At 41.4% G+C, this 23,715-nt stretch overlaps 2 protein-coding genes across 4 annotated transcripts; one reads left to right on the top strand and one right to left on the bottom strand.

The window, feature by feature from the left end:
• Positions 1-684: 684 nt before the first annotated feature.
• LOC135503585 (organic cation transporter protein-like) lies at positions 685-10,834 on the bottom strand. 2 transcript variants are annotated; one of them, XM_064797194.1, is made up of 10 exons: positions 10,816-10,834; positions 7,780-8,128; positions 6,165-6,364; positions 5,664-5,894; positions 4,975-5,171; positions 4,344-4,673; positions 3,869-4,003; positions 3,249-3,334; positions 2,812-3,005; positions 685-2,635 (listed from the first exon to the last, which is right to left on the bottom strand). In XM_064797194.1, exons 2-10 carry the CDS (start codon positions 7,910-7,912, stop codon positions 2,423-2,425), a joined length of 1,719 nt encoding a protein of 572 aa, XP_064653264.1. In that variant the 5' UTR covers positions 7,913-8,128; positions 10,816-10,834; the 3' UTR covers positions 685-2,422. The 2 variants fall into 2 exon arrangements, with proteins under 2 accessions (XP_064653264.1, XP_064653263.1); XM_064797193.1 differs by lacking the exon at positions 10,816-10,834 and adding an exon at positions 9,507-9,596.
• LOC135503586 (uncharacterized) lies at positions 10,666-16,848 on the top strand. Of its 2 annotated transcripts, none has more exons than XM_064797195.1 (4): positions 10,666-10,796; positions 13,404-13,565; positions 14,485-14,619; positions 14,876-16,848. In XM_064797195.1, the coding sequence occupies exons 1-4, from the start codon at positions 10,716-10,718 to the stop codon at positions 16,109-16,111; spliced, it is 1,614 nt and encodes a 537-aa protein (XP_064653265.1). In that variant the 5' UTR covers positions 10,666-10,715; the 3' UTR covers positions 16,112-16,848. The 2 variants fall into 2 exon arrangements, with proteins under 2 accessions (XP_064653265.1, XP_064653266.1); XM_064797196.1 differs by having other exon boundaries at positions 13,404-13,532; positions 14,876-16,841.
• Positions 16,849-23,715: the final 6,867 nt, after the last annotated feature.

The raw sequence follows: 23,715 nt of genomic DNA, 5'->3' as shown, positions 1-23,715 counted from the left end.
TCTGGAATCATCCACGGTGGGCAAAATAAAGGTGAAAAGGGTGTCAATGTATTACAAGGGGTCAAACGACAATGATAACGATCAAGGGAACAACGCAGACCCTTAAAACCACCACGGGATGACACCGGTGTCATCTTGGTACATCATCTTTTGATCATTCTCATCACCTGGTCTTCGCAGCAACAATCGGTAAACAATTTCCTCGGAGCACGCCCATACCGGTCGGATGAGCTCAGGAAGTACCATATGGACAGATAGTGAAGTATTTTTCAAACATAGCCAATTTAATAGATCACAAATCACCGCCGTGACATGCAAAACACGCGCGACATGTGCGAAGCGTCTTGGTCGACTTTTAATCTTGCCCGGAAAGGGGTATGAAAGGCGTTAGGGGTACTGGTCGCAAGTGGGGGTCGAGGAGGCAGAAGGTGGATCATTCAGGTTAACTGGTCCGCGATAGAATGATAATCTCTCTTATTGAAAGCAACGGGACGATGGTCATCACTCTGACGTCCTGATTATTGCTTCGGGCTACTGCGAGAGACGGGTAATTATCATCTGGTTGTCATAGACCCTTTAGAGGGTCAAAGTTTCTATCAACTTGGTTCGAGCATATGAATTGACTAAATTTTGAAGAACAATCTTTAAGTACATCGTATGATTAAAAACGGCAATTTTCTGCGAATGTCAACTCACTTCTCTTTACATACGCCATTACATAGTAGCCTATAGCTTTAACGTGGTCGGCAAGACTGCACGATTAATCAATTGATGATTAACAGATTAAATTATGTTAGATGTACAAGAGTATCCACACCACTTCCTTTCTTTTTTCAACGGTTTTTGGATATTTCGGTCCATGGTAGCCTCTTCCATCTACTTCGTGGTGCCCCATGAAGCCATAAAATTGCCGCATAAGATCATAGACCGAGGGAACAACCCACACCAATGTTGCAAATCAGAGTCATTCGCGGTTCACCCCCAATGCACGATATCAGGAAACAAATATTGTGGTTCAGATATTTGAACCCCCGACACAATTCATTGCTAAAGGGGCAAGGGAGAATCTGTCTAGTATTGATACAGTGGCAGGAAGTAAATGAGACCCTGTAACCCTTTTAAAGGGATGAAAGTATGAGCTGTGTGGTTTATATTTCTGCTGAATGCGATACGAATGTTTTTATTACTTTTCTTATTGTAAGAATGAAGTTGGGCGTGAATCCTTTTCCTGACTGTGACCCTTTCTTTTTCCTTTTGAATAAATAGGGAAATATTGTTTGTCGACCCCTTGTGCACATCTTTCTTAGACTCCCGGGGACTTGACGACCGTCACTAAGGCGGACGCTGGTACATTTGTATACTTTCCTTAGCTCGGACATTCGTAACCATCTCCAATAGTGCTCAGAGGTGTTGACCATTTGATGATCTGGCTTTTTTTACGAGAAACCGTTATGGGGAAAGTTGATCTGTCTTCAGATGACAAGATATAGCTCCTGGGCGTCATTAATGAAAATAAGACAGAGTGTCATCGAAATTACAGATTACCGGAAAAGGTTACAGGCCGACAAACAATCCCTGACCTTTTGAATAAGAGATGTTATAAATAATTTGCTAGACATTTCAAATCTATAAATGGGAATTGAACATCACTTTGATAAGCGCATTACGCTTTTATAACTTGGGATATGGAATAATAACCAGTGATACCTGGTTTGGAGGCGACATTCACAAACACAACAGGACTCAATGGTTAAGTTAACCTGATGTCTATCTGACCAGACTAATTATAGTCGTCCCGTAGTGATGCTATGTACCGGGGTTCAGTCAATGGAGGAGAACAATAGGGCCCTGACCGTTATAGAACGTAGTCACACAGATACAGTCCGTCATCGAATCTTCCACATCAAACTGGGTAATTGTGCGTTAAACAATTTCTCTTGATGCGGTGCTGTTTTTCACAGGGATGGAGACGAGTGCGAGGAAGAGTGTCCATCTATGTTGCCAGTGGTCGAGAGTGCTCCTCGTAAAAGCTGATCAGAGGCCTAAAAGGCCTAAAATATTTTGTTTTTGTACAAAATATTTAGTTTTTGTTTACCATTATTTTTACCTACTACAAAATAGAAATGCAGACCTGCATCCACTTATAACTAGTAGCAATGCCACTGTTTACATTTATATACTATTTACAATACCTGAAGAAAAGTGTACGACCGTAACTTGTTTCTTAATCTACTTTGTCATAGATTAAGACAGCGAAACAAAATTATCCTAATTACTTCATTAATGAAGTTCTTAATATCGTCGGCCTGCCTATCGACAGCAACCTTTACCACATTATTGTGACAGGGGACATCCACTAAATATTTGTCTTCGTAACTTAACCCGTCTTGGCGAAATCGGTTGTGCAGTTGAAACTCTTCACCTAAAGTTCTTCGTCCTGCCTGCTGTCAGTATCCACTTTTACCACTCCTCTTTCCTCGCTCCTCTTCCTAGGAATCCTGTCCCAGTTCTCAATGTCTTCGATGGAGAGAGGTAGAGGTCGGCCCAACGTCTCCGGCAGCAGCAAGCTGACGAAGCCTATCACGATGGACATTACGCCGAATAATATTCCTGGAAAGCCCGGGAAAAATTTTATCTAGAAAGAAACAAGAAGGAGCGATATTATTGATACGAAATTGTTGTCATTTTTCATCGGATTGTTGTCGGGCATTGAGAAGCACACATATGACTACTCGAGACACCGTAAATTTATCGAAATGAAACAGATCATAATTTATTTTGTAAGATAAAATGTTGCTTTAGTTTACTTACTACATATGTAGAAAATGGTGCTAAAATATTGGCTACCCGGCCGAACAGTGAAGACAACCCGATACCAGCGTTCCTAAGATTGGTCGGGTAGATCTCTTGGCAGTAGAGGACGACCTCAGCAAAAGAGAAGGTGATACCGTACTTGCCGATCAGGGCAAATACAGTTATTAACCACTTAATGTCAGTACCAGATTCTATAAATATAAAAAAGTTATGTTGATATTCAATAAAGATAATCGTATCAGCCAAAATCAGCATAACGTTTTTTTTCTTTCATTTAAAGGTCACGTGTCTGTATTGCAGAAACAGCAAAACTTTTTGAACGCAACTCTTGCTCTGTGATGTGCTACACTGATTTAACGAATTTTTTTCAATAATTTTCAAAATATCGCTCATTTTCATTCACCCTCCTGTGATGATAAGTCTCTTGACATTACCTGTTTCCTCTGGTAAAAATGAAGCAATGAGTAAAGCGACCCCTGTCAACACGTGATGGAAACATAGTGGCCATCGCCGACCAAGACTGAAAATTCAAACAGCAGTGTTATTAATTGGCAATCAATAAATAGCGACAATATTAATATAACCGTGATGATCTACAAAACAACACTTCGTTATTGTGACTATGACTACTTGAGCATCGGCAGTCTGTAGTAAACGACTCCATGTCTCACTTATTCACAGCAAAGTGGTTGTGACATTATCTTCAATGAAGACAGGAGGTGCATTGGTTGTGAAACGGACGAGACATGTCGTCCCTTGGTTGCAAAAGTGTCTCCATGGCGCAACACAGGCTTTCTATAATCTTTTTCTCTTCTATATGATGTCAATACAGGCATATACATGTTATGAAGGTGTATGTGTTCAAGCGAAGTGTATGTGTTAAAGGGAAGTCACCGTTGCAATTTTTGATTCAAACGTCTAGTTAAGGCAACATGAATTTTCTGTTATTTCTGTAATCAAAATACTCAACACGGCATTACGAACCCGGCGAGGTAAAAACATTCAAAAACGTCTCAGAAAACGAGTCGATGTGATGGAGGGGGGTTGTGCTTACGTCTGAAGGACGAGAATACAGACAATATAGGCTGGTACCTCAACCAACCCACTGAAGAAGAAGTTAAGGTAGATGTTTCCCGCAAGCTTTGACGACAGCAGGGTAAGGCCATGGTAGACAAGGGTATTTACGAACCTGAAATACGAAAACAAGATTAGGGCAAATTGATTATATCAGTTGGTACCTGGCGTGTGATTGGTAGAGAAATGATATTTATAAATTCTTTTCGGCCAAAATCACGGTCACTTGGTGACTAATGGGGCACCCCCTCCGGCTAGTTACGCCACTGATATGGTACATGTATGTCTACAAGGAGGAAAATAAAACATCACCGCCATGACAAAGGGCCGTTTTAAGGTCGTCTCCTTGCTTCTTGCTCGTTACAGCGAAAGTTAAAAAGAAAATACGCACTACAACCACAATAAGCCTTTCGCAAATACTAAAAGCCTCAGGAATCTTGTTTGTCCGCTCTTACCAAAGTGAGCACATGATAGACGAATAGAGTAACATCTTCCTTGATCTGAAGATATCCAACAAAGTATACTTGGGTCCGTCATCCTCTTTTTTATCGTCGCCTTTGAGTAAATCCCGCAGTCGTTTAAAAACCTGTTGCTTCTTCTGATTGGTAACATGATTGCTGACGTCACCGTCTCCCGCGATGCTCATTAGTCTCTCGGTTCCATCACCGATGATGTCATCCAATGCGTGAGGTTTGCCATCCCACGTGGTTGCTTTGCGGAGAAGATCAGCTGCTTCGTGTCCCTTGCCATTAGCAGCCAGCCAGATTATGGATTCTGGTATTACCCTGAAATCAATGCATATACATGTACCATTATACGTGTTCTATTATTTATACATTACATAAATATAAGTTTGCTATACTAGTATTTGAACTATACATGAATATAGCTAACTTGCTAACATTCTGAGAATCGGGTTTTAGGACTTTTTTTATAACATCAGTTAGTAATAGCTTACCAGATTAGTCACGTGGTGAAAATCGTTGTCAATGATAGCAATTGCAAAGGCACAATTATGCCAAGGACCATGTGGAATCTTAGTAAGCTAACCGGAATAAAAAATATTGAAGATAGATGAAGACTTACCAAAATAATGGAATGGTGAAAAGACTAACCAATGATATAACCAGCTGAAGTTGCCGCCAGTCCCTAATTAGGTAAGCTAGTAGTGCTAGCGAAAACCACGCCAGTGACCAGAATAACTGCATGCCTACTCCAGTCACACTCCTCATGGAGGCTTGCCATAGCTCGCATGTCAGCACGATCCCTGTTAGTCCAGTGCCCTAAAATATCAAAAGAGGGCCGAAGGAACCGGTTCAAGAAAAATGCTTTCTTCTGCGTTCCCGCTTTGGCATCACTACGGTTTCTACAGCACCGTGTTACATGTAATGTGCATCATAAATGTTCTGATGTTTTTTTCCGAATCGCTTTGGGCTCTGGAGCGCAAACTACTGATTAAATTTCTGTGCAGTTTATTTTGCGTTGCTCTGAGCTGTGCCACCAAACTGGAGATTTTCTTATTTTGCATTGAGTATGCTAACCCCTAAATATTATTTAGAGGTTAGCAGCTCAGATCAAATAAAACTATCATTCGAAGGAATCCGACCAGTAGTTGGCGTGCCAGAGCCATAAACTGTGGGGGCATTGAATTCAAGATCCCCAATCATTACCGTGATTAATTCATGAAAATAAAGAAAATTTTATCAATGTCAGAAAACTTGGCTAGATACATGTATAAGATTTACGAAGAGTGATAAAAGTAGCGTAATTCCTACCTCTCTGAGAGCACCATTAAAAAACTTTAGCGCAGCAAATGAGGTAAAGTCTGGGACGACAGCGCAAAGCGTCCCGATAACAATCATGGCCCATTGGCAGGCAAAATGAACAGGTTTCCTCCCGAAACGGTCGGCCATGGTTGTGAAGAGAAGAGCACCAACCAAAACCCCCGCAACGAACACGGATTGTGAGGTCTCTACGTAAAAGTTACGGTCGCAGACTAAATCCCACTGCAGAAAAGAAGGAGAGGCATAATATTATTCTCTTTATTTTTACGGGAGAATCGTTCGTGCACGGGAAAAAATGTATACTATGTGGTACTTCGTAGTCCCACCTGGGACCCATGCTTTTGAGACCACGAATTCATTCACATGATACAGTCTAAAATTACCTCATTTTCCTTAGGGGGATTGCAATTTTAAACTCCTGACTTCAATATTGAAATACGACATTGAATTTTGAATGAGCTTTCTGGGCTTTCGCACTGAGGGTCAACCCACCTCGGTGACTGTCGTCTTGCCTATATCTGGATCATACCACCAACCATGCGGACAGTTTTCTGTCTCGTTCGTCTCCGAGCTCAGGTTGATGTATTGCTTGCAATGAGAATACACTGACTTTCCGTGAACGATCTCTTTGGGTATAGCATCTTCTTTCGTGACATTCGGTGGAAGATTACAATGGTGGTCGGGTTCACCGCCTTGAAAAAAAGATGACTCTGTATACACTTTCACGATTTCAATAATTTAGAAGGGAGCATACCTAAGCGTATTTGCCATAAGATCTACGATTTGCGTATTCCCAGATAAAATTTTTTGAAATTTTGCTTATTTCCTTGAAATAATATCATGTACACAACATGATCAAATATCAAGGGTGAAATAACCAAAGCAGAGCTTGGTACACAAAGGATATTGTAAATTAGTAGTGCTGACGGAGAGAAAGAACTCCAAATTAAACACTGCGTGGATGGATGGTGGTATGTTACTTAACCAATGTTTAGACATTAACATGTTTGTGAGTTTTTTTGGTGTTTGGTAAATAAAGTACGCGACCTTGGTGAGATATCAGTCTCGGCCTGAAGAGAAATAACGCACTATAGAATAATCGGTGATTATGGTAAACTACATGCATGTAAATTAAAAAGATACTTATTAAGTGATTATTTGTTTTTTTAGTACAGATAGGACATAAATTAAGAATACTTTACATGTCAAAGTCACGGGCAGTGCAAAAATAGCTATTCCTAACCTAAATCTAGATCTGTTATGTCAAAATAAAGCCATTCGTATGGTAATTAGCACTAGAATAAAGCAATTACCGTGACAGTATAAATATATGAACTATCAACCGGAAAATGTAACTGTGGCGAACAGCAAGAGCTGGCAAAGTTTTTGCCAAGGAATACATGTAATGACATTTTGAAGTGCTTGTTATAGACATTCTTCATTAATTATGCAACTAATATTGACTAAAGAAGTCACAAATGAAAGAAGGAGAGGTTGTAGTTATGAAAGGATCAGATTTGAAATAAAGAATTTAAAAGCTGTTCCTGACTTGGTAAAAGAACTGTTGTGATGTAATCACGTTCATTTTGGTAGTAGTAATAAACACCCCAAAAGAGGAGATGACGTTTACTTCTTGTGATACGGTGTTACCATTAGTTCATGAAATCACTGATAATGCTGAAATTTGTAAAAACACAGACAGACAAGTTTCTTAATAAGGAAATTTGACGCGTACCTGATTATCATACAAAGAAGGAGGAATGGCAACTTAATTTTATTATCGATGACTCTCTTATGGTTTTCAGAAGATGACGTATTATTATGTGTTGTTAGTAGTAAACGTTCATGGTTTTGTGGCCACGACTTGTGCAACGAAACTGGTCAAAGTGGTATGTCCTTTTTAACGCTCATGATAGAAAATCTAAATCCATGATTGTAATTTGGATAACGGATGTGAAGTACACAGTACTGTATTCTAATCTGGGAACATTATTACTGTGTTTTAAAAATTTCCACACAGATACGAAAACGTCTTAGTAAGTTACATTTCCACATGCGTTGCGAAAGGCTTAAAATACTCTGTATATCTCGAACCAAATTAACTTACCAGTGAAGACCACCACCATCATATGCCATGTGCCGGACACATTGAACGATAAGGCTACACAGGTATACATCAGCAGTCTCCATCGGTTGAAATTGCCAAGCCTGGTCAAAGCTTTGTCAACGTCGAATTTCATCTTCAGAACGTTTCCATTTGAGGTCCGAAAGCTGAGAAAAAACCTCCAAAGCGTTCGGTTGTGCGTCGTCTCTGCTGTTGCAAATCTGCTCAAATGCACATGGCACAAGTAATGCTGATCATGTGATTGGTGATGTCCCGCTATCAAAGCTCCATTAGGTCAAGTCATAAATTTCCAGCGAATTCCCACTCCTTGCTTGTGGTGTTTCATGGTGCTCTGAAATAATGACATAACGTGATGCTGTATCGGAAACAAGTTATTTCATGGGAAATGCCGAAACGAACAGAATCATCTTCACCTCATTGGTTGCCCATCAGCTTCCATTGGGTTCAACTTCCTATCACCACCAACCATCTTGCTACTACACTAATGGCCTCTTTGACAATGTCGATTTCCTGCACGATCAACCCCCCCCCCCCCCCCACCCCATCCTCGAAAACGCTTCCATTTCTGTCATAACTATAGAATAAGCAATGTAAGTGGGTTCTTCGACCTTGATGTCACCATTGCTGCTCATTCATTCACTTCCACTGCATCCCCCTCTTTTGAACTGCTTTAGGGATTTTGATACTTGTTCGAACAATGTATACTTCTACTCATAATCAACCCCTGTGAGAGCCAGAAGTTCTTCTTCCCTTGCAAACTCACTTTAGAAGTTTGAAAACTAGACTAGTATGGGATCAGGTAACACGAGAGTTCTGCCATTGACTCTTCTTGGCACACTTCTGCTCAAAGTTATGTAGAAAAGGTCATTCTTGACTTGGAAAAAACATCACTCTGCTCCTGGGTTTGGGGGTGGCGAAGGGTTTTGACGTTCATGAGTACATATACATTACAAATAGTGTGCATGTCAATGAGTACAACACACAATGTACTTGTATCAAATATTTTAGTCCGAATGTACATGTATCATTATAATGATTATGTTGAGGGGAAGAGCGGCAAATGCGGCACGCACATGTGAGAACTAGGACATTGGTTTTGGCTAATTGGATTCGATATCATGGTTGCTTGATTAATATAAACTATGTGAAATTATAGCTATTGTGTTTCTGATTGATCATTCGTTGTAATCAAGAAGCAAATTAAATGCCACCTTTACGGTTAACCCATAATTAAACGTGCCATGTCTCAAAATAGGCCATGGTTTTAACCAGGAAATTGAAACCACAGCACTCCCTTCATCCAACCTTTTAAACCCATACTGTAGCTAAATTAGGTGCATGGGTTGGGAGAGCGGGGCAATATAACGTGGCGTTAAAGTGAGGCACAAGGTTTACACACACGCGTTGCCTCGATAGTTGCATCCTGGAATCGAACTACCACTTATCTAAGCGTTTTTGCAGCAATTATCCAATCGAAGTTGAATGCAGAATAGAATGGCACTATAAAAGAGCCGTTTTGTTTTCAAACTACTCAAACTTGGCCAGTTAAAAAGTAAAGATACACTATTCAGCAAATAAAGCATATCGTCACGTTTAAGTGACTGAAATTGAACGATGTAATTTGGAGGTTGCACGATCATCGGGTGATTTTGCACGATGTATTTGTAAAGACAAATATACATACAGCACAATGAGAAAGAGGATCTTACCTGCAAAGTCTGCTTTTGCCGTTCCCCAATATATCGAAGATATTCATTTCGCTTGCAACAAAAGTGACGAATCAAGAGAAAGAAACGTATATCCAGCCTAGAAATGCGGTTTGTAGGTTCTAATGAGTAACTTCACGTTATTGCGAAATAAGGCATATACCAACAAGAAAATGTGAATGAAATGGTTACTTTCAATTATAGGCCTCGTTACCATACCTTTATATAGGCCAAGTTATCCTTAGTATAACAGCAAGGTAATGAAAAGGCCAATTAGCTCTTGATCAATAATGGATATTTCTGGTATTTATGCCCAATATGGCCATAATGCATTATCGTGAGCTTAGTTTGCTAAAACAAAGCGAATTTGTTTTAAAATGTAGGCCCTACAAAATTCTAATACTGTATTGAACAAATTAATAAGGAGGTTTCGACAATGTCCCCCGTCAGTTGCATCGAATCGTGCAAGGTAAGACTGGGGCTGCTAAAACGATGACGCAATTATTCCATGCAAATGCAACACAAGTGCACCTTTGTGACGAATGTAGAAATTTGAGAAACCACCAACAAATTAATATGAACATTATTTCAAAGAGTAAAATGTGAATTATGAAATAAACCGTCATGATTAAAATATCAGGTCGAATTAAACTCATAAGCTTAACGTATTATTCCTTGTTACAGTTTGGAATTTAAATTAAAACATGTTCATGTTGAGAGAGGTATTGTTCGTTACAGTTGGAAAGTTTAAGGGTTTTTCTTCAAAAAAATCTTCTAAAAAATATTTACACGATCAAAAGCACAGGCAAACTACTTGGGTTTATGAACTTGTTCTCGCAAAATGGCTTCGGTTGATGAATGCATGCTGTCATTCATCATTTTTGAATTATTCAAGTTTGACCATAGGTTAATTCAAATTCACTAAGGTGGTTAGGTTAGTCAATCGTGCCCTAGTTAACGGAAGAATATAGTCCTGCCAAGACCTACCGTTCCATCTGATTATCCCCAAAGTCTACCCAATTTTATATAAATTCTGCTCTCAAAGCCAAGCAGTGGGGGTACGAATTAACCGTCTCTAGCATTAGCCTAACAGCATGTTGACTGAGGCGTGCTTCAAGTTGGTGATTGAAACACAAAAACAAGCCTTTAGGCTTACTCTTTTGGAGAAATTGCTTCGATACAACTGACCTCTGATCGGTTAGGGCATGAATCATGGATTGGGCTCCGATAAGAAAAGGAACACTGGTAGAATTCGCGAAGAACGAGAATGATGTGGTTATACAGAAGTGCTGGGTAAATATTTTTTACTTACTTCCTTAGTCCTCTCCGTCATGTACGTGCCTAGGCATGCCGACTTATCGATGGTGAATATCTGTCCTAATGTCTCCTCCTTTCAAGGAAGGATGGATATACGCACAACGACGGTGGATCGGCATGTGCCTCACCTCCTTACGGTACAGCGAAATGCTTTTTTTGACGGCCTCGATTCCATTTCCCGTCGACTGTCCAGCAGAGTGCTGCAGTCCTTGGCAGTGTGCATGATTTACTTCAAATTTGTCGTCTTCTTTTTTGTGTTTGGAAACCATTCGGCACCAATAATAACAAACGAGGACGCGTTAACATAAACACCTAGGCCCGACTCTCCTATTTGTTAAAAAAAGGCTAACAAAAATAATGTACATGGCTGCATATACTTGTTTTCCAAGCAAGACGTATATCGGCTTGGACGAAAAACGGGGATGGCGCAGTTGTATTGCTATACATCCGGGATTTCAGCCTGAGAAAAGCGATTCTTTTTTTGTGGCATTGGTTCGCCTAAGACTTATCATGGAGACGATGATGCCAACAAAACAAAACGTTAGTTTTTTTCTAATTAAAACAGGATGTTACATGATCTCTCAGACAGTATCACTGTGTGTGGCTCCCAGTAAGTTGTAAGTCCAGTCTGTAATTATATTCCTTTGCAAGCAGTTAATAAGGAAAAATCATAGAGTTATGATATATATATATATATTCCACGCTTTTATCCTGCCAATCAAAACCTTACATTTAGCGTAATTAATCTAAAAAGGCTTTGTAAAAGTCACAATGTTTTTCGAAAAAGGCCTACACAAGGTCGTAACAGCTAGAAACAATATTGAATAATAATACCATAGCAATGGCGCGATACAAGCCTTTGCACATGTCGAACACGGACAATCATTTTGCGGCCCTTAAATACAATGTAGGCCTAATAAGTACTTTGTACGTGAACTAATTATTCTGTGCAGGGATATACGGAGTAGTCATTGTTCTAATTAGGATCACGATGAAAATGAGACGTACACGTAGATGTATTTTCTGAGCAGACACTGCCAGACACGACAACAAAATGTCGACAATGATGAGCCAGAGGCCACGTACCACCTCCATCTTGGTGGAGGGAAGCAGAGGCCCAACTACGACCATACTCCGGACACAGACGAGTATTGCACACAAAAGATTTATTTCAAGGTCACCAAAATCGTCCGTAAGTAATGTTCCAGACGGCTTCTTTCGGTAAACGTTTCTCAGATTCCTCCTATTTCTAGTAATGCTCAGAATTAGAAACGTCGCAACGCAGATTCTCACGCATGCAGCCGATGCCCAAAATGCTATTTTTACTTTCAATATTTCATAAGGAAAAACAGTACAGTATCATCGTTAATAGCGTTGCCGTAATGTTCTTCGAACACTCAAATAAATCTTCTCTTAAAGGTTGCTTTCAAATCACAGTGACTAGTGGATAACTTCAAGCGCTATCCCAAATCCTCGTGGGTGGGTTCTTTAAAAAGATGTTTGAAGCCCTTGGCTAATTTGGCAGTCGGTTCTGATTCTAGTGTACCAAATATTGATATTTCCCTGTTTTATCAAAGCCAAAGGGATGTTTTTAGGGACCGGGTCACGCATGCACATGGTCGTTCGAAGCTATTCAACCAACTCGGATTTAAAATGGGTGGGCACCACCAAGTTGTCCGATGGTCATAATGTTCATCTTCCGATAAAGCCTTGTCACGAAAGGTTTCAGAACGCGCTCTTTACTTGGTGAGTTTGCCTAGAGTATAATACATCTCGCAATTTCATATGATTGGCAGAGGTTTACCTTTTATCATACAGGTACTTATTAGAAGCGTTAACGGAATCCACTAACGGGATCAAGATGTATTGCAACCAATCAAGTATTAGGCCTAGCAAAATATTCAACAAAGAGGCCTATAGGAAATAACGTATGGGCTATTTATTTTCATGTTGCTTTAGCTACTTTTGCACGGAATTTACCCCCATTCCGCTTTGTCAAAAAATAAAGCTATTTTAATTTCGTTTACATTTGGTATATGATTTTAGGTTAGAAAAAGAAAAGTATGTAACATAAGACGTTTTAATCCGGTACTAGTTTATACAATTTTATGTCGCTTAAGAACACGGAAGGCTAATTCATATTAGAGAATATACATGATAGTTACCAGCATTTAAAAACGATCAGTTCCCAGTTCATACTTTGTGCTGAATGTTAGTTTACCTCGATTCATCTTGAATTTATTTGAAATGTGATACGTACTCTTTCTGACATCAATGCGGATATCTTGGTATTCTTACCCGTATCAGTGTTACATATACGGTGAGCTAAACAGCAATACGTCTCAGGCTTTTGTCACTGGCATGGTCTCTCAGAAGGAAGGAACGACCATAAGAGCAACAAACCGGTTAGTTAGATCATGAGTGCTGCTGAGTATCGGTACTCTGGGTTAAAGTGTAAACTCTGAGTACGATGAGTTGATCCTATCCGACTAAAATTAACCCTAATTCAACTTTAACGCATGGTACATTCCACCCAAAACATAACACCCTTTCTGACTGGATCTCTCTTTCATGTCTTTGCAGCACGCCAGAATGTACCACTCGTCAAGGATGAGAAGTAGTCACCACTTTGAGAAATACGAGGGCGTCTCCAGGTGCAAGCTCCTCCACAACGGTGAGGAGGTCCACAGGCATGGATTCCCAAAGATTCCTGTAAGAGAAGTACACCCCGGGGGATATCGGATGGTATTTAAGATATTGAAAGAGTGCACCTACATCCTTAGCTAGTTTGTGTGGAATTTTCTCCTATAATTTACATTTTTGGAGATTGTAGTAGAAAACAATCGACTGTTTATATATTTGTCATCATATTCTTTGCGAATAAAGAGTGGAAGTGGGATGAGTGAACATGTTGGATGAGAAAACTTCATGGACGAATGTTTATAGACTTGGGGTGGGAGAGAACTGGTTAGTCTTGAGATGGAGGATAGACTAGGGATAGGTGAATGGGTGACGGGTTATAGACTTGGGAATGGAGAAGAGTTGAAGACTCGGGACGGGTGGACGATGGCAGAAGTTCTTAAGACTTGGGAAGGGAGGGCGATATTCTATATAGACTTGGGACGGGAGGACGAGGGTTTAATTGTTTTAACAGCGAATTGTTTCATCAGGATTACCATGACTACAGCAGATTGAGTTTAGTAGCATACACTCCCTTTGTACATGTAGAATAGAAAGCATCATATGTACTAATGTACTACATTATTCATACCTTTCCCTATCACAGCACACAAACCTACACAATGTATCCTTCAGCATGCACATTTGCAACCACCTCTACCACACTTTAATTCAGTCATTTAAAAAATCTTTTCAAAGGTATCGTGCCATTAAGGGACTACTGTTTCTCGTGTTAAGTTAGATGCTTTTAGAAGGACTTTTTAAAACTATTATCTATCTATCTATCTATCGTCATGTATTCTCTATAAGAGTGACACTGGTTGAACTATTTGTTGTAGAAACTGGACAACAATTCCTCTGAGCTACTAGTAAGTCACCTATCTCAGAGCAGATGAACTGGTTGTGGTGTTTGCTTTCAAGAACCACCGTCTAATATGAAATTGGCCGAAGACCAAAGGTATCATATCAACCATGTTCTTTGCAGACGAAAAACCCGAAAAATCGACGAAATGAGCGCCAAGTCAAGTTTCCACCTGTGCCTGGAGCAAACAAGGACCTGAGGCCAACCCTGTCCACGGTGCAACCAACCCAGCAAATAGCAGGACAGTCGAACAAAAAAGTAAAGTTTTCAGCGGATATTGTATCATTTTGTTCGCTAAGACCCGACTTGTCAGTAAAATTAATGTCTGATATTTACACACCAAAATGACGTCAGTGATCAAACAGACATACTTTTGTCAGCGTCCGAGACTACATGTAACTTCGAAGTTCTTCGCTTGACTATTCTTGACCCTTGGTTCACCATCGCATCTACAACTGAATTCCCTCAAAGTTTCAAACTTTTTTATCAAACCTTCACTCAACTTGCCTTTCAGGGCCGACCAATGAAGTCATCTCTCTCGATGTCCTACAACGAATTCCAGAGACTAATGCAGCTGCAGAAACCAAAGCGACAATACGAGAAGATATCATACACCAAAGCTGTCCACTTCAACAACGGTATCATGGGGTATGCTCCGGCTTCTTATCCCGAGGAGTATTACACGCCAAGGACAAAACTCAAACCAAGCGATTACGATATTTACAACAATCCGCACATCCAAGAACAGTTGCGGATACAGCATGAGAAAACGGGTGGAAAAGATGGTGATATATTACCTTGGCTTAATCCGAAACACCAGGAAGTTGTGGCTGAGGCCAAGGGAGACCCGCCTGTTGCAGACACATTGGGACAGGACTCAAGGAAGGGCGATTTTGATCAGATCAATACGTTACCCGACGACGATCTGCTACAGGATGGTTTGGAAACAAAAGCAGACGACCAGGTGACACAAAATGAAACTGAGGTTCCCGAAGGAGCAGTTGCAAGGCTGGAGGAAGTGGATGATGGTGGGTATCAGAGTGCATCAGGGGCTGATGACCCGTTGGAAGTTGACAGAAACTCAGAGGCGACATCAAGAGAAAATAATGCTCAGGAAATGGACAATAATCTTGGTGTCAGCGAAGGTGAAGGAACTACTAAAATAGACAGTCAGAATGTATCAAATGAAGAAACGGATGGTGATCTGCCGAATGAGGTGGTGGAGGTATCCAAACAACAAGGAATTGTCAGGGATATCAAGACGGGTGAATCATTGGATACTAAGACGCCTCAGGACATGACGCAGAGTGAAACAAATCAGAATCTCGCTCACGAACCTCCAGCACGATCGGAGGCAGCGAATTCCGAAGGCGCCAAGGATAACGACTTGGAAGACGCAATCGACGATGCAGTCGAAGCGGCTTTAACAACGGCGACACAGGAGTTGGATAAGGATGCTGGGAATGGTAACGAGACGCTGGAAGTTGACCACGGGGAAGGGAATGGTAATGAGACACAGGAAGTTGACCATCGGAAAGGGAATGGTAATGAGGCAGTGGGTGTTGACCATGGGGAAGGGAACGGTAATGAGGTACAGGAAGTTTACCATGGGGAAGGGAATGTTAATGAGGCAGTGGGTGTTGACCATGGGGAAGAGAATGGTAATGAGACACTGGAAGTTGATCATGAGGAGAACAATGGTACTGATACCCAGGGTGGTGACAATGGGGAAGACCCTGGTCAAGATTAAAGCGAAACAAAGAAAGAGTGAAGAGGGATTGAAGGTAGAGGGATTGATGGTGGTTGAAGTGATGGAATGACCGGCACTGATAGACTCTTAAGACACCAGAGGGTACAATGGGAGATCTCTAATAAGGATAGACATGAGCGATGCAACAGGTGTGGTGCAAAGAATGGACTACTGCTAACATGTGCGAAAGGTATTTCAGGGTCTTTGCTTAGAAGGGGGCGTTTTGGTACACTGTTTACATGTTTCACCAACACCAACTGTGATATTATATATTTCTGCACAGAACATGTTTCGATTCTAACAGTATCCTAAATGTTATAAAAATAATGTACAAAAAACTTTTTTATTTATCAATCTTGTCAGTTCATTCAGCCTATGTACGGTAAAACACATGTGTATCGTTTATTGCGTCTTTGGCGTAATTCTCAGAAAGAAAATCAGTACAAATAGGTACGTAGCTGGAAATACACTTTTGCACGCCACGATGGTTCAAAATTAGTATTAACACGATTTTTTGTTTTAAAATTAGCACACAATATCAATAAAATGCTCACGCTCGCCATCTACTAGTACATGTATAAAGGCATTGCACAACGCTTTATTAAAAAAATCCGAGATCAAGAAAAACAAAGTTCTCATGTCACTCACCCCTGCTGCTGCAAGTAACTTTGTCCGAGAAGCAACCCTTCAAACCGTATAAATTAACGTTTTGATTCAGTTGGTTCATCGAGAGATTGAATTTATATATCGTTTTTTATCTTAGCCTTTGTTTCAGCGATGTTCCTTTCCAATTGAGCTGCCTGTTCATTCCAGTGTCTATGCCGTGCTTGGATCTCTCGAAGTTGGCACTTTAGTCGTGTTAGTTGAGCTGCATTTCGCTTCTAAAGAACAAAAGATCGGAACAATACGTCATATGCTGTTTGATAGTATGACTGGTGGAATCAAATTATTAGAATTAATCAGAAATGCCAAATATTTAGCTTCATTCAAAAGATTCGCATCTACAACAAGACCTGCTATTAATAAGAATATTTTCAAGGGATTGGAAGCAGAGCCCTTGTTGTAGTTTAACCATTCTCTAAACGTTCATTATGCTTTTTATTTTAAAGAAAATAATGAGATGGTAAAAAAAAAGATTCACATGTAATTCAAATTTATCAAAACTCCGTAATTCCGTAGAATTTTAATTGTGTTTGAAACTCACATGAAGAACTTCTGTGTCTGTTTGGACCTGCGCAAATTTCATTTTGGCTTCTCGTAACTGAAATGATAAGCGAGTGACGTGGGGCCAGAGGGAGATACTGTGACCCGGAAAATATTGCCGGCAGGTTTTATTTGCGGTTGCTTACCTTTTACCATAAAACTTTAAATTACCTATTTTGCGGAACTCCAGATGCCGTACTGCATAATAATGGGAAAAGTGAAATTTTGCGCATGTTAATTTTGCAGACCAGGGCAGACCACATAGACTGCAAAATTTAAACGTCCGCAAATATTTTCCAGGTTACAGTAGTACGTGACCGCTCAAACTCAACAATGGAAAAGATGGAGAGCAAGGGAAAAGATCACAGGAAGGTCACGGATCCGATCCAACGCAAATTTAAATGGCCATGCTAGAAATCTTTTCATTGACCAGAAAGCCCAAATTTTGCTCGAGGAAAAGTGGCGAATGCTACGTCGGTTTACAAAATGGGTTACTTCACCTCTCCTCCTTTCTCCTTTATGACAAAGTCGAGGCGACGATGTTCTTCAATAGTAGCGTCAATCTTAGCGTGGAGTTGCTCCTCATAGACGCCATCAATTATCTTCCTGGCTTCAGTGAGATCTGACTCAACAACGTTTCCTGGTGGGGATAATGGAAATGATAAAATTCTGTCGAGATTAGGTACCGGCCAAGAGGAAGGGGCCTCTCGGATTCGACTTGGACGTGGCAGAGATGTTGATTATTCATTCTATCAAACAGCCAGCACCTTTAGAAAGTTAACGACAGCCCACATGCGAATGTCGTACCTTCTGTTCTAGAGGGAGAGACGATTTGCAGTGGCAGTATCAGATTTGTTCAAAAGAACAGTTGTCGAGGGACCAGCCCCACTTCCCGAAGACAGATACCTTAGGGGTGCACCTTTCAAACTCACTTTCTTCAAGAAGAATGTCTACTTTTTCTTGTTGTTCTTTTACTTGTTGGTAAATACCATTAGAACTTTCAAGATTTGCAACTTCAGCCATATACCTCGCCATCTTTGTACCATATTCCTCATAAACTCTGAAACGATTTAAAAAATCAGTTTTTTACAGAATGGTTGTTGCCATGGCTATTGTATTGTTAGGTACTAGAATATATAACTCATAATAAAAAAACAATATAGTAGTAGTTCATGGACAACGCAAAACTTAAGTTCAGAAGATGATTATTACATTGTGATCTGACAAGCAAAGGTATGCTTGCAGTTCAGTTTTCTTTTGGTTGCACCTGGTACTAACTTGCTATCCTTTGCAAGTTTGTCCTCGGAATCTTTCAGTTTGTTCCTCTTGGTTTCAACTTGAGTTGACAACTCATCAAGATCTTCCTGTAATTGTTGACAGTTCTCCTCCATCTTTGTTATCTCACTTTGCGTCAGGTAACTTTGTCTCATCTCCTCGGCCATTTCTTTCTTCATCTTGGTCTGGTTGTCTTTCTCTTTTCAAAGTGAGAGGACGATACATTTGCAGTTTTATCGAACTTTAACGGGATGGCTGGCTTGGAGAGGTCCCAGTTAAAGAAAGAAGATGATGAAAATTGCACTATTGCTCTGCTTCCAGACAACGCGCGTATGGGCGTAGGCAATATCGCTGGAAGTTCAGTATGCCGGTATTCCTGATCAGCCCATGTATTTTAAAAGGTATTCGTAATGTCCGGCGTTTTGAATGAACGGTGTTGACAACCCAGCTAATCCATATTCCCTCATCCCACCTCAAACACCATGAACAATGGATGACAGAGTTTAAATTATTAATATACAACTGAACTGCTCAGAAGTGGAAATGGTGCCTTCGGCAGCCCCGTTCCAGAACGCCACGCCAAAAACTTAAATATGCCTAAATGGTACCTGATGGATACTATTACCATTGGACATGTATTTCCGAGCTATAATATAATATAATAATAGTCGGCGCTTATATAGCGCTCGAATTACTCAATAGCTGGGTATTCTCAAGCGCTTTGGGACTATCATCATCCCGGTCTCCACAGAAGTCAATCTGGGGTTTCAAGGAGCAGCTACAAAGCGCTCATTCTTGAACTCGACCAGTAGGAGAAACAAAGTGACGATTAAGCCGGGAATCGAACCCACGACCTCCGGATCATGAGTCCGACTTTCTACCACTGCGCCACCGCGTCTCACTGCCAAAATACCTCAGTAGGCCCTACAGAAATTGCCTAGCTACTGAACTCACCATGAGTTAGTGTTGCCTGAAAGAGAATGAAACTCAATGATAATTCATACATGATCAAAATATGTCCCGAAAAGATACATTTGAAAATATTTGTTTCCTGGTTCTATTGCGAAGTGGAAATTAAGTTACCCAAACACAACCTTGCCGGCCAACCAACATCACCAAAACTGTCAGGAGATGTAAATAGTCAGACTATGATTAGATCACTTTTTGAAAAGCACGCCGGAACGTATACTACCATACATCTTGACCACCGAGGTTTCTGCATCTTATCAATATTTAAACCCCGGATATGTAGAGGGGGTATAGACCATGAGGTTTAGGACCACTACCACAAAGGAATACATGTAAATAAAACCGCAGGAAATGCCTACCTTAAGGTTACTTAGTATGCGATTCTGTTTTTGTATTTCATCGGCCTGGTCCTTCTGCATCACAGCAACTTCACTTACAACCTGAGGGAGACTCCTCACGTTTGCGATCGCTGCGTCCACAAATTCACTTTCAAGCTCCATGCTTGTTAAACTTGGTTGCGGAAGTGCATCTTAACAAAGAAGATGATGCCTCATGAAACATCCTCCACTTGGGTTTATTCGTAAAACAGGCAGCCTTCAAAACCGTGGACCCACAGAGTCTACGTTGCCCGTGTAGCCTTTAATAACTTTAAATCATATCGTTGTGGTTGACGGACATATCATGAGGTTGTAATGAAATTCCCCGTGATTCTTGCAACAGATAGAAAGAAAAAAAACGGGAAAGGACAATCTCCTCGACCTCGAAAAGACGCATCGGGAAAAAAGATCGGTAAATACCAACCTGCAATGGCTATTGGATCTAGTCCAACCACATGCTCCGAACGCCCGAGATGTTCAATTATTCCCTTCATTTCTCTATCTTCTTGACAGATATTAGATATTTTACAGAAGGCCTGGTCCATAAGGTTAGGATGGTCATCGATGGGCTTGATTGGCAAATGGATCATCGGAAGTGGAATGGTGTTCGAGAGCCTGATTGTCCTCGTTGGTTTTGGCGGACTGAAGAAATGAAATTTACAAGTCGTTCGACACTGTCATATTTCAATTTGTAATTGTAATGTTACATATCAAAAACTATAAACAAATACATGTCACTAAAATGTTGATATGTAGTAAGATAAAGTTGTTGAATAATGTACAGGCAACATAGGCCTACTATCTATGTTCAAAAACGGTGAAACTAGAGTATTTTGTGAAACAGTTATAAACAATGTTTGTACACCGATATTGCACGTGCTGCATCATCAGTGCATGCATGTACCCATGTATGATGTAGTGCCTAGTGGATCAAACTCGTGGCGTCACCGTCATCCTCACTGTCCACTGACAAGTCGTCCGATGCTGATGAGGCAATAAATTTTGTATTACCTGTTAAATAATGCAGATTCCTGCATTCTGTGCATGAAACTGGTAAGCTTGATCCTCCCAGAAAGTACTGAAATGGTGAACAATTGAAACTTCGCGCTTAGAAAAACCGCATCAGAAATGTCTGACGTTTTGTACCGTTGCCTCCTGATAAACCCAGCGGACCGTTTGACCTATCGCCGTGGAAATGATCATCTCAAAAACACCGTCTTTCCACTATACAGGGTGGTCCAGAAAAAACGTAACCGGACACTTCCACTACCATGGGAACACCATTGGTATCAGTTGATGGGGAATCTCTCTAGGAGAGGAATGATAGGGCCTACCAAGATCGCCCGATTTGGTCGAGTGATTTTTGTTTTAGAGCCTAGTCAAAGGCAGACTTCTCGCACATCGAACTGTGCCGGTAAATTGAACTTAGCAAGTGTACTTGAAGTAGGTGGATTAAATGAAAGGTAGTAATTCTGATATGAGATAATGTCAACAAGACTTCTAGTGACCATTTGCAACTGAGTTAAGGTCGTGATAGCATGACCAGGCCTCAGCACTCCACTGGGATGTAACTTACAACAGACGCGTTCTGTTTTCTGCATTGAACCTGGCCAAGGGGCTCCAATCTTGCTTCACAAAAACGTCTCTACAACAAAAACTACTGATCAAAATCGGTCGATCTTGGTATCATTATTCTTCTAGAAAGATTCCCCATCCACTGGTATCAATGGTTTCGACTCCCTGGTAGTGGAAGTATCTGGACCACCCTGTATGATCTTGTCCAAGATGTTGAGAAATCTTGAAAATCGCTCTCTAGTTAACAATTGCGTATTTATATCAATGAAACCTACCTCAATTGAATCTTCCCAGCTTGTCCCACCCTGTGAGAGAGTATGAATAGGATGACAAAAAGGTCTACAGGGAAGGCCAAGTCACAGAGGATTATAACTCACCTCCGTTCTTTCAGGACATGGTCACATACCACGACGCTGGGTCAAGGGGGATCATCCCCCCCTTCTTCTTTCAGGAGATGGTCACAGCCACACCGGTGGGTCAAGGGAGATCGTCCACCTCCCTTCTTTCAGGAGATGGTCACAGCTACACCGGTGGGTCAAGGGAGATCATTTACCTCCCTTCTTTCAGGAGATGGTCACAGCCACACCGGTGGGTCAAGGGAGATCATCCACCTCCCTTCTTTCAGGAGATGGTCACAGCCACACCGGTGGGTCAAGGGAGATCACCCACCTCCCTTCTTTCAGGAGATGGTCACAACGCTGGTTCAAGGGAGCTGAGATCATCCACCTCCCTTCTTTCAGGAGATGGTCACAGCCACACCGGTGGGTCAAGGGAGATCATTCACCTCCCTTCTTTCAGGAGATGGTCACAACCACAACGGTGGGTCAAGGGAGATCATTCACCTCCCTTCTTTCAGGAGATGGTCACAGCCACACCGGTGGGTCAAGGGAGATCATCCACCTCCCTTCTTTCAGGACACGGTCACAACCACAACGGTGGGTCAAGGGAGATCATCCATTCCCTTCTTTCAGGATATGGTAACAACGACAACTTTGGCGGCACAGGGGGAACATCACTTCCCTTCGTTCAGGACATAGTCACAACCACACCGGTGGTTCAAGGGGATCATCCACTTTCTCTTCTTTCAGGACATGGTAACAACCACAACGCTGGGTCAAGGGGATCATCCACTTTACCTTCGTTCAGGACATGGTAACAACCACAACGCTGGGTCAAGGGGATCATCCACTTTCTCTTCTTTCAAGACACGGTCACAACCACAACGCTGGGTCAAGGGGATCATCCACTTTCTCTTCTTTCAGGACACGGTCACAACCACAACGCTGGGTCAAGGGGATCATCCATTCCCTTCGTTCAGGACGTGGTCACAACCACGACGCTGGGTCAAGGGAGATCATCCACCTCCTTTCTTTCAAGACACGGTCACAACCACAACGCTGGGTCAAGGGGATCATCCACTTTCTCTTCTTTCAGGACATGGTAACAACCACAACGCTGGGTCAAGGGGATCATCCATTCCCTTCTTTCAGGGCATGGTCACAACCACACCGGTGCGTCAAGGGAGATCATCCACCTCCATTCTTTCAGGACACGGTCACAACCACAACGCCGGTTCAAGGGGATCATCCACTTTCCCTTCTTTCAGGACATGGTAACAACCACAACGCTGGGTCAAGGGGATCATCCACTTTCCCTTCTTTCAGGACATGGTAACAACCACAACGCTGCTTCAAGGGAGATCATCCACCTCCCTTCTTTCAGGAGATGCATCGTGCACATCCATTCAGGACAGACAGAGCCATCTAAAGCCAATTCATCACCATACATATGTTGTGGTATATTCAGCCAATTTCCCCAAGGACAGTGCCACAATAAACGCCACCAACAGTATTGTTCCTCTTTCAACTAGTCAAGAGTGATCCATCAGCCCCCGTTCGATGGGGGCAAGTCAATCAGCACAACAGGCCAAGACATCGATTTATCCCTAACAGGTGTCAGAACAACACTTTGAGGAACATCTACCTCATTATTCTCGAAAGGGACTATGACCAGTGTCAGGACCAATTAGAAGCAGTATTTCTTACAATGGGGGAAAGTCAATCATGATATCCGAGGGAGATGACCTCCGCAGCTAAGATAAATTCCATGTCAAACCTTTGTTATGTGTTTTCAATAACGAGAAATGGACAACGCCAAATGAAGAAATCCTCTCCAAAGCAAATTAAATAGCCTCATAACAAGCAC

The sequence above is a fragment of the Lineus longissimus genome, chromosome 2 (genome assembly GCF_910592395.1).
Source record: "Lineus longissimus chromosome 2, tnLinLong1.2, whole genome shotgun sequence".
NCBI classification, from domain to species: Eukaryota; Metazoa; Nemertea; class Pilidiophora; order Heteronemertea; family Lineidae; genus Lineus; species Lineus longissimus.
This window is presented reverse-complemented; position numbering and strand designations above follow the sequence as displayed.